The sequence below is a fragment of the Schistocerca piceifrons genome, chromosome 1 (assembly GCF_021461385.2).
Source record: "Schistocerca piceifrons isolate TAMUIC-IGC-003096 chromosome 1, iqSchPice1.1, whole genome shotgun sequence".
In the NCBI taxonomy this organism is placed as follows: domain Eukaryota; kingdom Metazoa; phylum Arthropoda; class Insecta; order Orthoptera; family Acrididae; genus Schistocerca; species Schistocerca piceifrons.
Window position 1 is genome coordinate 1,059,800,622 of NC_060138.1, and position 19,017 is coordinate 1,059,819,638.

At 39.1% G+C, this 19,017-nt stretch overlaps 1 protein-coding gene across 1 annotated transcript in view; it reads right to left on the minus strand.

Annotated features, from left to right (window-relative positions):
* LOC124747070 (ubiquitin carboxyl-terminal hydrolase 30) overlaps positions 1-19,017 on the minus strand; it is a 115,435-nt gene that overhangs the window by 24,746 nt on the left and 71,672 nt on the right. Inside the window, exon 6 of the mRNA XM_047248949.1 lies at positions 13,449-13,580. Coding sequence (XP_047104905.1) covers positions 13,449-13,580 — 132 coding nt within the window. The remainder of the gene's footprint in view (positions 1-13,448; positions 13,581-19,017) is intronic.

The following is a 19,017-nucleotide window of genomic DNA, read 5'->3' on the forward strand; positions in this document are numbered from 1 at the left end:
CCTAAAAAAGGTCCCGCGAAGTCAGCACGAATACGCTCCCAGGGCTTCTAAGGCGAAGGCCATGGTGACAAAGATGACTTCGGGGTGGTGGCCTGTGACGCACAAGGGCCACAGGCAGCGACCATGTGTGCGATTTCTGAGTCGATGTTGGGCCAGTACACATGACAGCGCACCAGAGATTTTGTGCGAGAGACACCCCAGTGCCCTTGGTGAAGGAGGTGCAAGACCGAAGCATGCAAAGACGCAGGTACCACAACACGCGGCGAAGCATTTTTGGTGGTAAGGAGGATAACACTAACCCTAGCCGTGAGGCGGTAACACAAAGCGTAGTAGTTCCGCAATGGATCAGAAGTCTTAGCAGACGCACAATCTGGCCAACCCTTCTGAATACAGCGTAAAACCCGGGAGAGGGTAGGATCAGAACCCGTAGCAGCCGCCAGCTGGTCCCCAGTGATGGGGAACCCGTCCACAACCCACTGCTTGGCAACATCCAGGTGGAAATACAAAAGTTCGTCCCTATCGAATGCCAGATGAGGACCTATGGGAAGGCGAGACAGTGCATCAGCATTCGCATGTTGAGCCGTCGGCCGGAAATGAATCTCATAATTGAAATGAGACAAGTAAAGAGCCCAACGCTGGAGGCGGTGTGCAGCCTTGTCGGGAAGTGATGTTGGTGGATGAAACAAGGAAACAAGTGGTTTGTGATCCATAACAAGATGAAATTTGGATCCATAGAGAAAAACACCAAAGTTATGAAGAGCATAAATAATGGCCAAAGCTTCTCTTTCAATTTGAGAATACTTTTGTTCGGCATCCGTCAGCGTTTTGGAGGCATAAGCAATGGGTTGTTCAGAACCGTCAGAAAAATGGTGCGCAAGGACTGCACTGATGCCGTATTGAGAGGCATCCGTGGCAAGAGCAAGATGTTGGCCAGGTCAATAAGTAGCCAGGCACAGGGCCTGTTTCAGCATAGTCTTCAATTTCTGGAAAGCCGCATCGCATGACGTGGACCAGTGAAAAGGCACGTTTTTATGCAACAGGTGGTGCAACGGCTGAGCCACCGAAGCAGCAAATGGTAAAAACTAGTGATAGTATGCTATCCCTAAGAAGGCCTGCAGTTCCTTAACAGATGTAGGGCGAGGAAGGGCATCGATCGCAGCGACAGTTTGCTGAACTGGACGAATACCATCCCGCGAGAGTTGAAACCCCAAGTACATGATAGATGCCTGAAAAAATTTTGATTTCTGAAGATTACACTTAAGACCGGGAGTCTGTAAGACATGAAAAAGTGTGTGGAGATTTTGAAGATGTTCGTCAGTGGTGGAGCCAGTGAGAACAATGTTATCCTGGTAATTTATACATCCAGGGACAGTGAGCAATAATTGTTCCAAGAATCGCTGAAAGAGAGCAGGGGCACTGGAAACCCCGAATGGCAATCGTTGGTATTGATAGAGGCCGAAAGGCGTGTTAAGGACCAGAAACTGCCGGGAAACAGCATCGAGAGGAAGTTGATGATAAGCTTCTGACAGGTCAAGTTTAGAAAAATACTGGCCTCCAGCAAGCTTAGTGAACAATTCTTCAGGTTGAGGCGTAGGGTAAGTGTCGACAAGGCATTAAGCATTTACAGTGGCTTTGAAATCGCCACAGAGACGAATATCACCATTTGGCTTAGCAACAACAACGACAGGAGAGGACCACTCACTGGAAGTGACAGGAAGCAAGACCCCTGAAGCAGTGAGACGATACAGCTCCCATTTGACCCAACCACGAAGGGCCACAGGAATGGACTGAGCCCGAAAAAACTTAGGCTGAGCAGTGGGTTTGAGCATGATATGAGCTTCAAAGTTGTTTGCACAGCCTAACCCAGGAGAAAAAAGGGACGAAAATGTCGTCGACAAGGAATCCAATTGAGCATAAGGAATAGCATCAGAGACAATATTGACAGAGTCATCTATGGAGAACCCAAAAACGCGAAAGGTATCAAAACCAAAAAGATTCTCTGCATTACTATGGTCGACGACAAATATGGGAACAGTGCAAACGACAGATTTGTAAGATACCTCAGCATCAAATTGTCCCAAGAGAGAAATCTTCTGTTTATTGTAAGTCCGTAATTGCCTAGTGACAGGATTGGAGAACCCAACTGAAGATTCGTCTGAGAATTGATGATAGTGCCAGCAGAACCAGTATCCACCTGCATGCGAACATCTCGACCAAGTATTTGGACAGTGAGGAATAACTTCCCTGGAAGGGAAGAAGTACAATTGACAGACAACACTGAATCAGAATCAGAATCAGCGACATGTTCAGGAACATCATGTAAGCGGTCGGATTTGCAAACGGATGGCACATGACTCTTTTTTTTGCATTTGTGAAACACGGCCCAACATTGTGGACAATCAATCTTCTTGTGAATGTTTCGTACAACACCGCGGACATGAAGGAAGTTGCCGTGGGTTTTGCTGCAGTTTCTTAGAGTTTTGTTTACGGTTAGGCCGAGGCTGCATGTGGGAGCATACTGCGGCCACGTCGGCCGGCGGGGACACACCGCACGCTTCGTCAACATCACACAGAGGTTGTATTTCCCCGACGTCGCCCCATGCCCCTATTTGCGCTCCAGCGGCACAAGAAATTTCAAAAGACTAAGCGATGGATAGGACTTCATATAGAGTCGGACTTGTCAACTGAAGGGCATGTTGCCTAACTTCTTTGTCGGGCGTCGATCAGATAATAGCATCCCATACCACGGAATCGGCGTAGGATTCTTTGTGAACTTCAGTAACTAATTGACACTTTCTACTGAGGCCGTGAAGTTCAGCAGCCCAAGCGCGATAGGATTGATTCGGTTGTTTTTGACAACAATAAAAGGCAACACGAGAGGCTACCACATGCGTTTGCTTTGGAAAATAGACGGACAGAAGTGAGCACATTTCAGCAAAGGACAGAGACGCAGGATCTTTCAAAGGAGCCAATTGCGACAACAACCAATACATTTGAGGTGAAATCCATGAAAGGAACAGAGACTTACATGTTTGTTCGTCCGCGACATGAAATGCCAAGAAGTGCTGTCGAAGACTTTTTTCGTAATCAGAACAGTCTTCCGCCGTCTCGTCATAAGTAGGAAAAGTAGGTAGAGACAACAACGAGAGACGCCCCACATTTGATGCCACGACGAAATCACGAATCGCATTTGTGAGAAGTGTTTGCTGTTCTATGAGACCTTGCAATAGTTGCTCTAAAGTAGCCATGGAAGCATGTGGCTCAACGATGGAAAAGAAAAATCCCATCCTCGTCGTCAATTGTAATAAGGAAGACGCAATACATGAAAGTCACAGATCAAGTAAACAGAGTAAGACATGTGTACACTTTAACAGTCAAATCATAACTGAGTCCAAGTCTAGCGGCCGCTGGCTGGCTGGCCGCTTAGGTGGCGCAGCTGCTACATGGCTGGCAGACAGCACCGCATGTAGAGGACGCGTGTAATTGCGCAGCGGCACTTTGAAACATCGGCGAGTCACAACAGATGGCAATAACAGATGACGAGAGAAATAAATAGTACTCAGACATAGGGATGATCCAAAATGGTGTGCCACAGGGACATGTCCTAGGGCCACTGCTGTTCTTGATATATATATCAATGACCTACCGGAGGAAATTCCCAAAAAAATCAATTTATTTGGAGATGAGACAAATATTTCAATTACAGAAATGGATCTAGAGAAAGCTGCACATGGAGCTAAAAGTGTATTATGTAGACTAGAAAACTGGTTTAGAAATAACACATGGATAATTGAGTACAAAAAACAATTGACAAAAAGATAATGAGTTAGTGTTATAAATCAAGAAATACACACTTGAACAAGTACCATGTGTAAAATTTTTGGGTTTCCACATTGATGATATATTAACATGGACAGGGCACATCAGTAGTATAAATAGTAAATTAAATTCAGGCTGCTATGCACTACAAAAGTTAGCCAAAACTGTAAGTATTGAAGTCATAAAAATGTTTTACTTTGCACACTTTGAATCAGTAATTTCATCTGGAATAAAACTATGGGGAATGTCAGTACACATGAAGAAGATACTCATTGTACACAAATGGGCTACACGCACAATGACCAATATGAAACAACGAACAAGCTGTAGCTCAAAATTTAATCTCCTAAACATTTTAACAGTAACAAATACACACACACACACACACACACACACACGCACACGCACACGCACACACACACACACACACACACTAGAACGCACTAAGAAAAAACATTAGTAATTTTAAGAAAAATCCAACGTTATGAGAGAAGTGTAACATACCTGGGGATGTACCTATTCAATTGCCTTCTGAACAATATCAGCAAAATAAAGAACAATAATACCCTTAAGCACACAATTAGTGAAATACTGGAGAAAAATCTATTTTATTCGGTAAATGAATTTATTGATTATTGCAAGGAAAAATAAAAAATGTGATAAGTAACCATCCTTCAATTAAAAAATCAATATACTTGTATGTATGTAAATTTAAATATATGGGAAATACTAATATACTATGATAAAACTGAATACACTGTACAATATCATAAATTTATTATGCTGTAATCTGTGCTACAAATGCATTAAGTTGTAGAAAACTGTTACTGTATAATCAAAATGTCAAGGCCTATATGGAATGATATGACATTTATCAACTTAAATACATCAGATAGCTAAATAAATAAATAAATAAATCTGATTGTAATTAACAAAGAGACTAACTCAGCCTCAAATTCAGTACAGGATCTGCTACGGATTCCATCGGGCCCGGAGCTTTGTCTAATTTTTCAGCCGTTTCTCAACACCACTAACGTTAACATCTCTTTCACTCATCATTTTAGTGGTACAAGAATTAAACTTTGCTCCTTTTCCTTTGCTATACTCAATTTCAGTTCCTGTTTCATGCATAAGAGACTGGATGCCAACTTTGGTGCTCCTAATAGCATTTATATACAACCAGAATTTCTCCAGGTTTTGTGAATGATAATTTGACAGTGTTCTACTACAGTAGTCACTGCTCTCTTGACAACTAAACACGTTTCATTCAGCATCTAAGCTTTTCTCACACCTATTATGCAGTAGTCCCCATTTATTTGCAGTGATTGGTGGTGGTGGTGGTTAGTCTTTAACGTCCCGTCGACAACGAGGTCATTAGAGACGGAGCGCAAGCTCGGGGTAGGGAAGGATTGGGAAGGAAATCGGCCGTGCCCTTTCAAAGGAACCATCCCGGCATTTGCCTGAAATGATTTAGGGAAATCACGGAAAACCTAAATCAGGATGGCCGGGGACGGGATTGAACCGTCGTCCTCCCGAATGCGAGTCCAGTGTGCTAACCACTGCGCCACCTCGCTCGGTTACAGTGATTGTATACCATAAATGGTCCCACCCATTATGAACTGTTTTACTGCGTACATATCTACGCAATGCATGGTCAACTATTATTCTTTTAAACTTGATCTATAGTTCCTCCTCATACCCGTCACATGCTAAAAGTTTCTATTTTCTCATTGAGATACCCGTTACTAATTTTTATCTAGTTTGCTGAACATATAAATATTTCTACTTGCTTGAGTTGCCCTTTATGCTCTGGTAATCATTGCTGTCACAATTGCCTCGTGAGCACTGATACCAGTTTCAATTTGGACATCCTCAAAAAAGTCCGGCCTATTTGTTGCCATCGGACATAATATATTTCCTTTACAAGTGTTGTTCCAAACTGTATGTTATAAGTAATTTTCAGAGAAGACATTTAGTAATGTTTCACAGGATGTCTTGTCTTGCCTACCACTAACACAATCGTAATTTTCTCAATTGATTGTAGGGTAATTCAAGTCCTTACCAACAACTACAGTATGACTGGAGAACTTACACAATAATGAACTGAGGATTTCTCTGAAGTTTTTGGTTAAATCAGGAAGTGAGTCTGATGGTCGATAGAAGGATCTTGTTACAATACTCTGTAACAAACCCGCAAATCTTGACAGCAGCTGAAAATCACTGTGACAGGGAGAGCACAAGGTTTTCCTTAAATTATTATCACCATCTTCAAAGACTTCTATAACCTGTGCCACTATGTTGATAAATAATAGTACAATGCAATCAAATAAACAGTTTACAACCTTTTACACATTTCGCAGAACAATGCATACATTTTGCTATTGACTGTGGGTTTCCAAATTGGATAAAACCATGTGAAATAATCTGTGTATTATACAGTAGTTTTCTGTTAACAACAACACTGCTGAAGTCTGCAGGGAACAGATTCAGTAAATTTCACAACAGAGCATTTTTTTTAAACAATACTCATTTATGCAACACCCTCTTCACATCATGCAGACAATGAGGACTGTGTTAGATGATTGCAGAGAACTATTTTGTCATTCATCACAAAAATAACATGAGCTGCATCCCCCCCTCCCCCAACATGAAGTTGGATTATAATAATCAATTAAATAAGATTATAATTTCTGCTGCAGGTTTTCAAAAACCTCTAGTCTGGAGGTTTCCCTTGTTTTTAATAGGAATGGCTAATGTCATCTTCCAATCTAGAATATTAGTTCTAGAATCTCATATTTCATTTAACAGACTGCAGAGGAGTTTCCGTCCTTGCATTGATAAGTGTGATAATATGATGTAAGGAATGTTGTCTACTCCTGGGACCATGATTTTATCCCACAGCAGTGCTCAGTTAAATTCTTTGACCATGATTGGTTCATACAGAAACTAAGAATTTAAGGGTAGATCACATAAGTCACAAGCTAACTGTTCCAGGAAGCAGTTCACAGTATTTGTTGGCAGTATTGATAGAACACTGCTGCAATCATGTGACAGGCATGGGCACAGTTTGTTATCTTATGCCAAACGAAATCCAGCCATGCCTTCCACTCTGTCTGCATGAGCAGTCTCTTAGTTTTTGCCATTTATCATGAAATTTGTGAAATATTTTGTCAGTTAGCACAAAAATAACATTAGTGTAATTTGCTTATAAGCATTGTGTTCTGTGCATCTTTATTGTCTGTTTTCACTCTGCACAATTGTCATCTCACCACAACAATAGAGCAATAGTTTTGTTTATTTGTCTGGAGGATTTAATTTGCAGAACTGGAGATTCTTCGAGCCAACCAACAAAGTTGGCATGTGTCCTCATTTCTTCTAAGCTTTGCAGTTTCTGTGTTGTGATATCTTTGTCCTTATTGAAATCTACTTTTCAGCCATTCCATCTGTTAATAATGTGAATGACATCTAACTTCAATTTTTTTTTCCAGCCAATAAGGAATGCCAAAAGATCTGTCCCAAATATCTCCGTAACTCTGCCATATAAAATACAGTGTCAGGGAAGCTAAAATGTAACACAGCTTCACAATACTTGCTTGCTGGTTTGATACAGCAATCCAAGTATGTGACCCACCATCAAGCAAATTAGGTGTTCTTCATCTATAATTTTGGCTGGTCTGTCTTCTTCCATGTACATTCTCCACAATGAGTGATAAACATTAGTACTACTTCATGATCTCTTAAGGTGAGTTTACACCCGTGAGTTTTTTCAGGCTTCAATGAAATCCTTGGAAAACTACATTCAACTCAGTTGATGACCACTTACAGAATTTGTTTCTCTGGGCTACAAAACTCTTAGTTCAAGCTTAATCTTTACAGTCAATAGTCCAAGAAGATGCAAATGTGTGTTTATTTCTGAACATGCAGCACTGTAGTGATACAGCAAAAGGAAGTGGGAAAAGAACACACATTTCTGTTTATATTTAGTCAAATCACATCAGCACTGGTGTGTGTGTGTGTGTGTGTGTGTGTGTGTGTGTGTGTGTGTGCTTTTTGGGGAAGCACATTTTTGTTCTAGTTTATTTATTGTTTACCTTCGGCCTTCAAATACTACAAAAGAGTGGTTGGATGTCAGGCAAGATTATTTTGAAGTGAGGTGCAATTTCCCACAATGTGTGCAGGCTTTGAATGGCAAATGTACAGTTCTGCAATACTCATACAACAGTGGAAGCAGCTATTTCAAGTATTAGCATGATTTCAGTGTTCTTTTATTTGCTCTCATCGACACAAACTATTTATGAATTAAAGCAGCTAGTAAGTGAACGAGGGTGACTTCGGCACATCAAGGACACTACAATCACTTCTCTTAGCAAACGCTTTTTATTCTGTTCAGATTTGCCTTTGTTGTTTTCAAGTTTTTCCTATTTCTGAGTAGCTGTAGACAGTTATTCTGTTTACCCTATCTCGTCAATCCACAGAATTAATCATCCACAGAATTAACCAAGCTTTGTTGACCGAAAGATCATTTTGTGATAGTCTTTTGTTGTGTCTATCTGAGACTCAGCATCTCTGCTACATGGTGAGTAGCAACTATCCTTTTCATAATATTGTTACATTCCATTCTGGATTTTCCTTTGTTTGATAATACTCTTCAGTTTTCGTTTGTGTCTCCTTGCCCAAAGTGCTATTGCAGAGATAGATTTGAATGTGTGCAAAAAATTGAATCTTTTTACACTATGATGTAATAAAACAACATATTAAACAAACAGATGCATGACTTTTAATAATTTTCGAGTGTGCAGTCTGATCCCTTCGACATTCTGCCACTATATTTCAGCCCAGGGATGTCCAGCCATCTTTAGGTGAGTAGTCAATTACTGAAGAGCCCAGCTGGATTCACACTATTTATGCCAAATCTCACACTTGTGTTGGTGTCTTTCGGTGCACGTGTCACGTGATGACATGGGCGTCACAGCCGAGTCGTGTGTGCTGCCCTCGGTGGTGATATGGGAGATGATCTAATCATTGAGTATTGATTGACCCTGTCAATTCCTCTGTGACTGGGTAATTTTAATTATAGGATTCCAATTTTTATCCAGCTGAAAGCTGTTGTCACAATTTATAAATTTATCGGCAAGATGCATTTCCACTGATTCTTTGATTACTGAATCACAAATACTAAATGAAGCAAAACTTTTTTTCTATTGTATTCCATTGAGCATCCCATGGAAATAAAGTGTTCTGCTTCTGCTAATTTTAACTGCTGCCAAAGACAGATGTATCTTTGATGTTCTGTGCAACGCTCCTGATCACGTCATCTGTCCTATATATATGCAGCACCACACTCGCAGGGAATTTTGTAAACACCCGTTTTTTTTTTTTTCAGTTGTTAAGTTGTCTTTAATGGATCCAACCAGAGCCAAGCTCTTCACTGGTGGAGGGAAGTTAACCTATCATCTACATAATGCCAGAAGACCATGGACTTTAAAACACCAGATTCCTTTAGAAAAATATCTTCACAGCACACAAGAACTGCAAAAATTCTTCTGTCATTTAAACTCATTACATGAGAACATTGAGCTTATGATGGAGACTGAAAAAGATGCGACTTTACCCTTTCTAAGGTGCTAGTGCACTGTAAGAATGACGGGTCACTGGGACATTCTGTGTACAGAAAACACACGCACATGGATCCATATCTCCAGGCATCTGGCTGTCATCATGCCGCACAAATCATCAGGTTTCCTAGCACCTTAATACAATGGCTGTTCAATAAAAAACGATCATATATATATATATTGTTTTTTTTTTTGGGGTCATAATTTCTCGCACTAAAATTTAATCTTATGATATTCTGTTAGCTTAATGTGCAACAAATTTGTCATAGTAGTTTCATTGTTGGGACTCCTGGTTCCCACCTGTGAGAGGTAGGCAAGGTCAGACATGTTCATATCACCTACCGCTGCAATGGAGGTAACACACCAGAAAAAATAGACGACTTTGAAATTCAGCTTTCGTCTCAAGAAATCTTCAGCTCAGTCCTATACAATGTTACAGGAGGCCTATGGAGAATCTGTTCTTCCCTACAGCATAGCTCGAAGGTGGTTTAAAATGTTTAAAGAGGGGAGACAATCAATTTCAAAGGAAGGTGGACCCGGTGCTCCAGTTACTGCTCTTATGGAAGAAAACATCAACACTGCTGCTGTCATTGTGACAAAGGATGACGAATTACCTTAAGATCACTTTCTGGAATACTAAACATTTCATTGAGTGCCACCCACCTGTTGGCGACAGATAAAAATCACACAATTTGTGCACAATGGGTTCCAAGACTGCCGATTCCCAAACAAAAGGGCATTCGTGTGCAGGTCTGCATGCAGTTAAAGTTGATGTTAGAGGAAGATCCAGAGTCTTATTCAAATATAATTACTGCTGATGAAACTTGGCTAAATCATTTTGATCCTGAGAGCAAACAGCAAAGCCCAGTGTGGAAATCTTCATCACCAACCCCCAAAAAAGCAAAAGTGGTTGTTTTTACTGGGAAAGTTATGGTCATCTCATTCTTTGATATTCATGGAATTTTATCAGCATGTTGTACTTGCACACACACCAGTAACTGGACAATACTACTGAGATGTCCTGAAAACATTGCAAGTCCATATCAGGCGCAAAAGACCACATTTCCGTGAAGCAGCTGGATGCTGCACCACGATAATGTGCGGCCGCATTTTGACAATGTTGTTGGTGAATTTCTTGTAAAAATCAACATGAAGTGCATCACTCACCCTCCCTATAGTCCGGATTTAGTCCCATGTGACTTTCTATTCCCTAACATGTTGGAATTTTGTTTCTACCTCTTGTAGTTTGGAAGCAACAAATGTCTGAAATTTGTTCCTTGTTTTTTAATAGCCCTGTACTGAGGCCAAATATAAAAACAGGAGCTGCTTAAAAAACCACAACAACAAAATATATTTTAAAACAGAAAAAATTAAGGACACAATGTAAAATCATGGAGTTCACTTCTAAGGCCACAAAAGAATGAATGAATGATTCTAAATGGGTAAAACACATTTTCAACATCTCTGATTCTAAACCAAAACCAAGAATATGAAAATAAAAAATGATTACAGGGATGAAACAAATACAGAAATTACAATAACAAGGAAAAGAAATTAATATAATTTAAGACATTACAAGAAACTGCTAAGCCTTTGGAAAACAAACGATGAAGCACAGATTCACAAAGAAACTTAACAAGAAGACTGTCAATAATTGGCCAAAATACTGGGAGAAACAACACAGTGAATTCATGAAAAGATTTTAAAAGTATAAGATGAGAAATCATCGTGTCAGTTATCAAGTTTAAACTGGTATGATGATGAATGATGCTATACACTGTTGCTGTCCAATGGACACGTTTAGACCTGGGAAAGCTACATGCCACCATGTGCCGTATTTACTCGAATCTAAGCCGCACCTGAAGTTTGAGACTCGAAATTCAAGGGGAAAGAAAAGTTTTAGACCGCACCTCCAAATCGAAACAAAGTTGGTCCATTGTAACATGAGACACAATTTAGGTCAAATGAATGACGATACAGCTACAGTAGTTTGGTTCGAGTCGTAAGCTTAGCAGTTAAGCTTTACCGGGTGGGCATTGCTATGCGTCAGGCGCTCCGTCCGTATTTATACAGCTACCTTTCCATTTTCACGTGCTTCGTCTGGTTTGAAGTGATTGCTTATTTTTCTTTGATCTGATAAGTGCCGTTCTCTTTGGTATAGGTTTTTACGTCACTCTAGGCTGAAAATGCATTATTGTACTGTGTCATGCATTGTTTGTCGCATTCTGATAGTGAGTGTTTATGGCCTGTCGCCGCTCATGGCACGACTTGCTTTTGTGCGCGCTACCGCCGCATACAATTAAAAGAAAAGAGAGGAATCACCTCATTAGCAAAACAATGGCAATAGACTGCTATTTGTTGTTACCTACACTGCTGCTTTATTTGATAATGATAAACAAGAACCAAATAATAGACCGTAGAAGATGTTATAAAAGAGAGTTTATCGAAAAATTTTCTCCATTTGAAAATTATTGCAGACGCCTCTTTAGTACATGACATTCTGCACAGAAATTAGAGTCATCTTAGAATTAAAAATCTAGTCAGTTGCCGTGCTTCATTTCTGACTGTACCACTATTCGGCATAAGAATAATGCGAATATAAACATGACATGATTCTTCCGCGTTTGCTGTTGTCTCACTCTTAGTTTCGTAGTTTATTAGGCAGACAGTATTTAAATGAGAGAGCAGCAAACACGAAAGAATACATGGCAAAGTGTTTACATTCGAATTATTCTTATGGTGAAGAGAATACTGCATGTGATTCACAATTCATAAAAGTTCCTATTAGCAACCATCTCCTGTCAAAGGCAGGAAAAAATTCAGAACGTAGAGTTAGTCATATTGACACACAAACATCCCAAACTGTCTTGCCAGTTGGATTTTCATAGTACATTGAAAAGCTGCTACATTAGAAGATGAACAATACAGAATTTGTATTTACTTCGTTGGATAATGTATGAAAATGCAGTGGTCGAAACTCGGGGCGGAGAAAAAAGCTCGTCTTTCACCTTTTTTAAAATTTATTTACTGACGCAGAGATTATGGCGCCAGTATTTATCTTTGTGCCTGCAAAGCATGCCTGTGTAGCGCTACATATATTCGATGACAGACGTTAGTTGTGGCGGCACCTACCAACATTTTTCAGAACTTCCACTTACTCTGCACTCGATTCTAAGCCACAGGCGGTTTTTTGGATTACAAAAACCAGAAAAAAAGTGCGGCTTAGATTTGAGTAAATATAGTAGTGCCAAAAGTGAAGTGTGGAGGATGTGGTGTTCCAGTATAAGGTTGTTTTTCCTGGTTAGGGTGGGGACCTCTTATTGCATTTAAGAAAAAGCTAAATGCAGAAGGATATGAACACATTTTACAGCAATGTGTACTGTGTACAGTAGAGGAATAGATTCAAAGATTATGGCATGATTATATCAGCAAGACAATGCACCCTGTCGTAAAACAGCTTCTGTGAAGCAATTGTTTGTGGGCAATAACTTTCCTGAAATGGACTGACCCGCCCAGAGTCAAAACATGAAATCACAGGAACGCGTCTGAGATGAGTCAGAACGTTGACTTCTTTTCAGCATCTTAGCTTTTCAGCATCACTACCTTGTCTAGTTTTGGATCTTAAAGAAGAATGGGCTGCCATTCCTCCACACACATTCAAGACACTTCATTGAAAGTGTTCTTAGCAGAGCCAAGCAGTCAAAGGCGAAAGGTCGAGACTCACCATATTAATGTATACTATACTTTTGATCAGATAGTGCATTCACCTGGAACTAGTTTGGGGAAACCATGGCAAAACAGAATTATGATGGGTGGATCAAGTAACAAAGCAACTGCTAACCTTAAGAAAAATATCCTAAATTCCATTTACTTAGTATAAGTCTGATAAAACTGATTTAAGTCTCAAAACTGAAATACCCCAGAGGGAGTAGTTCTGCCTTAAATGTACATGGAGTTCAGTTTAACTAAATGAAACTTCATAAATCACAGAATTATGTTTAAACCAAATCTTACCTTCTCTGTTTGATTATAGATATATGAGTGCATGGATAAAATTTCTGGGAATTCTATGTAATCATGCCTTTTTGTCATTCCATTACTCTGCCACGTAGTGCGTTGGATATGAAAAATAAGGCATGGAGGAAGCTGAAAAAAAGATAAGGTTCGCATAAGTGACAAGTTGAAAACTGGAAATCTAAGTAACAGCTGTTAAAAGTGAAGGCTTTTCTCAATACACACAGAACATAACTTGATCGTGATCATAAGTATAGTCAACTGAAATATATTTCTAAACAGCTTCAGCAAAACTCTCTCTTTCTAGAGCTCCATTCAATTATTTCTCACTCAGTCTTTCTGTTCTCCTTTATCATATTTTCTAATTACATGAATTTTTAATGTACCTTTATTTATTTCCCTCTTTTTATTATTCTAGTTGAGAATCTTACTTGCATTTAAATTGAGTTCAATAAAAAGGAGATGATGAAAGTTACTTTTTGAAGTGCCATGTGTTTTTCTCATTCGCTGCCCGAGGCAGTTATGTAATACACTAAAGAATGAAATGAATTTGTCTTCTTAACACTAAGTGGTTAAGAAATATTTTCCAGAACCATTTCTGCTATAGGATATCGGCGTCAACAGCGCTGTTGATGTTCGCTATGCATTAATAAACACCGATTCCTGGAAAACTAAGCCAAATATTTCACAGGAAACTGTTAAGGTTAAGAACCCAAAGTAATACAAAAGCTCAAGTGTCAAGCAATTTTTCAGGTTGGTTCAGCAACATTTTCTGACATCATTTGACACAATTCATGTTATCTAGTCAACTGAACATCTGTTTTTAAACTTTGCTACCATTTTTCTTATATATCTCGTATTACTATTTGTAAATAGATTTGAGATGCTGTTTATTGTTAGTGTAGATGCACAGTGTGTCATAAAACCTGACAACTAGCAACCCCCTTTGAATGTAGCAGCTCGAGTTTTACCGAGTCCCAAGAAACCACTGAGCTTCATTTACAGAATAAAAATGCTGTACAACTTTTATAGATAATGTGTAAAATGTATAAAATGCATGTTTGACCATCAGTATTATGAGAAGGAAAGTTGCTACTCACCATATAGCGGAGATGCTGAGTCGCAGATAGGCACAACAAAAAGACTCTCACAGTCAAAGCTTTCGCCCATGAAGGCCTTTGTCAGCAATAGACACACACACACACACACACACACACACTTTTTGTGGTGCCTATCTGTAACTCAGCTTCTCTGCTATATGGTGATAGCAACTTTCCTTCTCATAATATTGTTACATTTCATCCTGGATTTTCCACGTTTGACCATCAGCCACTTTTATGTAAAACCCAAATATCAACCAGTTTCAGTTATGGACCAATTTCACAGATAAGCGTTGAAATGGTTTAAGCCACATTACATTTGTCATTACTTAAGTAATGAAAAGAGCATGTCATGAATATCAATATATGATGAGGACTTCTAGCAGCAAACATACTAATAACAAGCGTACACAGAGCAGTCTTGAGTACTGCTCCGTGTACACTTGTTATTAGTATGTTTGCTTCTAAAAGTCCTGTGACACATATTGATATGCATGACATGCTCTTCACATTACTTAAGTAATGACAATTGTAATGTTGTGGCTTAAACAATTTTAACCCTTATCTGTGAAGATGGGCCATGACTGAAATTGGTGGTATTTGGGTTTAAAATAAAAGCAGCTTATGGTCAAACATGCATTTTATACATTACTTGACAGCCATTACAAGTCACCTACCAAAATGTATTGTTGATAACATCACATTAGTTTTACCAATGTCAATGCAGAACTGGTGGTTGGTAGTTTGTTTAGAATTAATCTGAGAATTTATGAAGACTCATATAGACATTACATTTGGAGCATAATTATAAGTTTTGATCTTATTGCATTTATAAGTTTTGATCTTATTGCATTTTCTTTTTACTAGATTTTTGTGCTTTTACTATTACTGATCTGATGATATAGTTTAACTGGCAGTGTGATAGCTTGCACGACAGGGAGGTGAGCCAAACCTGTATCAAATCAGCGTGACATATTAATGAGTGTGGTACACTGGCCGGCCTTACTGTAGCTTTAGGCAATTTTCACTCTCATTTAAGCAAATGCTCTGCTGCTCCCCCATCTCCATCTCAAGATATATTACACACAGAGAGTCAAAATATAACAACACACAGAAAAAAGTTTCCATGATTCTCAAACAGATGGTGTAAATGACTTCCCTCCCTAAAGATAACTGACTGTGGGGCAGAAAGGGCATTCAACCACAAGCTGAATAAAATATATTTGCAAAAATCCTGAAAACAGCAGATGCCATATGACGTTGTGAACAGTATGGTATTATTATTATTAAATTATTATTATTATGCTGAAAATAATCATAAATTTACAAACATACTAAGTGAATATCATGAAAAGGGTAGTCGTTACCATACAGAGGATATGTTGCATCACAGAGAGGCGCAACAAAAAAGACTACTATTCATTTTAGCTTTCAGTCAAAAGGCCTTCTTCTGAAGCAGAAAACACACATACATTCACACAAGCACAATTCACTTACCTGCACATAAACTCATACTTTGTGTTGTTTGTGCTTTTGTGAATGTGTGACTCAGACGAAGGCCTTTTGGCCAAAAGCTAAAATGTATACCAGTCTCTTCATTACACCTGTCTGTGACTCAATGTCTCTTCCATATGGTGAGTAGCAATCTATCCTTTTCATAATATTGTTGTTATTTTATCTTGGACTTTCTGTTATTTACACGCATGACATGTGTTTACATGACCTGATTTGCGAAATTAGGGAACATGTTATGTAAACTGATAGCCTTAATAGATGTTAATGCAATGTTCGCCTTTCCAGGCAACACATTTTGTTGGTTGGTTGATTGATTCAGGGGAGGGGACCAAACACCGAGGTCATCAGTCCCATCAGATTAGGGAAGGATGGGGAAGGAAGTTGGTTGCGCCCTTCTGGAGGAACCATCCCGGCATTTGCCTGAAGCGATTTAGGGAAATCCTGGAACACCTAAATCAGGATGGCTGGACATGGGTTTGAACCACTGATCTCCCAAATGGAAGTGCAATGTGCTGATCACTGCACCATCTCGCTCGGTAATACATTTTGTTGCAGAACCAGCCATTAACTGTAAAAGGTGGTAAATTACACCAAGGACAAATCACAGACAAATGAGTATCCCTTTTCAAGATAGTCCACAAATGGCAATAAAGTAGGCAGTTGTTTGGTATGAAACAACAGCAGTTTACAAATGTGTACTTCAAATGCATTGCTCATTCAAGACCTCGTGTTGCCTGAAATATTAATTCCTGACCATTGGTTCCTTATCTAAAAGTATTCAGTTAAGGACCATCTGCATAATTTTGATCCTAAATATTTTAAACACTCTGCATGTTTCTTGGAATTAATAAAACATACTGAACAGCATCTGAGTCCTTTACAGTGTTCAGTTGGTAATGTGTATTTTTTTCACACACACTTTAAATAGATGGTTACACCCTAGTATGAAGTAATGAATAAGACATCATTTGGTATTGGAAGATGAGTACGTAGTGTAAAGGTCTATGTTTGAATATATAATCTGAAATTACATTACAAGTCCAACTGTTACAGTTATTTAAAACAAGTTACAGACATAAAAATACAGATTTACAATAACACGGAATAAAAAGGTTTATTTGGTTCCTAGTGAAAGTAAAAAATATATTTTTAAAGGGCGGGTAGGTTACAGTGTGACAGAGTAGTTGTTGAAGGAATATACTATAACTCTGTATATATAAACCATCCCAGTGTTTTCCAAAATTAATTTAGAAAAACTGCAGCTAATCTCAACGATGATTGTCAGGAAGGCATCTGAATACTCAGGTTTCATCACTTTTTCTTATTGCCACTATGCACATCCACAATAGACAACACTAAGCATCACAAGAGATCTAACAGTACACACTCTATATGCGAACTATAATGAAACAAAAGAGAACACAGTTAATGCTGACATGCTGTTAACAACAGGAAACTGAATATCTGTGGTGAGTGATTGCGTCAGGTGGAGTTGCAAACAGGAGAAAGGAGTTGGGCAACGGGAAGGAAGATTGGGGAAGTATTAGTGAGGGCTGGAAGGTAGGTCAAGCAGGCACACAGAATAGGAATGTCACACTGATGAGTTTATTCTGCCTTTGCATTACTCCCATTGCTTGCAGCTAGAATGAGCTCACTGGTGCCACATTCCTATCCCATGGGCCTGTTGGCTCTCCCTCCCAGATGCCAGTGAACTTTTCCCACAACTGCCTCCCACTTACTCCCCTCCTTTGTACTCTCCTCCCAACACAACCCCTCACCCTACCCTAACAGCACTGCAGGTGCAATGATGTCACCAGCAAGGATGTAACCGTATATATGGTTGTGTTATTGCTCAAGAAGTCAACATCCCTTTGTTTCAGGAATGAATGAGGTATCATTAGTAAAGTTTTTTAGCCAGTTTCTGACATTGCATACTGATTTTCTACTAAAACTTACTATCTGTGGAAACTTTTACCATAAAGGAGACTTGACTATCACTGGCAAAAGGGCATCATAGACACCCAGCTGCATACCTATATTTTATGGAGTTAACTTATTAATCACGAATAAGGACTCCTTTTTAACATTATTTTATTACAAATATCATTTCATTTGTTTTAAAGTACTTATAACTGGATAATTTGTATACAGCTTTGTCACAGATAATAACCGTGACAACTGTGGTAGTCCATTATTTCTGTCTGTTGTGTACGTTGACTTTTCTATACAAATATTCTTTCCAAAATGACAAACATATTTCTCACTGTCACCTTGAATTGCCATTTACCTATTGCTACAATGGCCTAACATGCTTACTGTAACTGACAATGTTTGTCGAGTTAAAGTTCTAGGTTATGCTACCATACTGACAGTCCCTGATCTGGTCATACGAGCGAGGACAAACAATATGAATTCAAAACACATTTTTTGGACTTATGGAAATATATATACAAGGATGCACCACAAATTCATGTTTATTATTTCGTGTCATTTGATTTATTGTTAAAAGTCTTTTCTCTTCATTCCCAGAATTACCCTTACCCCAATGACTACACTTATTCCAAACACTGTCATTATTGAGGGAGGGAGGGGGGGGGGAGGGAGGGAGGGGGGGGGGGGAGAGAGAGAGAGAGAGAGAGAGAGAGAGAGAGAGAGAGAGAGAGAGTTCCCATTTGGAGTGACATCTATTGAGAGCACTGAGCCACACAAAATTATTATTACCAGAATGTATACATGTCTTCTTTTTCCATACAAATTATAAATTAAAACCCTTTCAGTGTTTTTCTGCACCTATGTCAAGGGTAATCTTAGGAACTACTGTAGGAATTTTGATACTGTTTTCACTGATAGACAAATTAATTCACAAGGAAGCTTTGTGTATATAATTTATAACACTATGCTAGACAAGTTGTCTGGCTGTAGGACTTAGTGCTACAAGTGCGAAGCTGGGATGG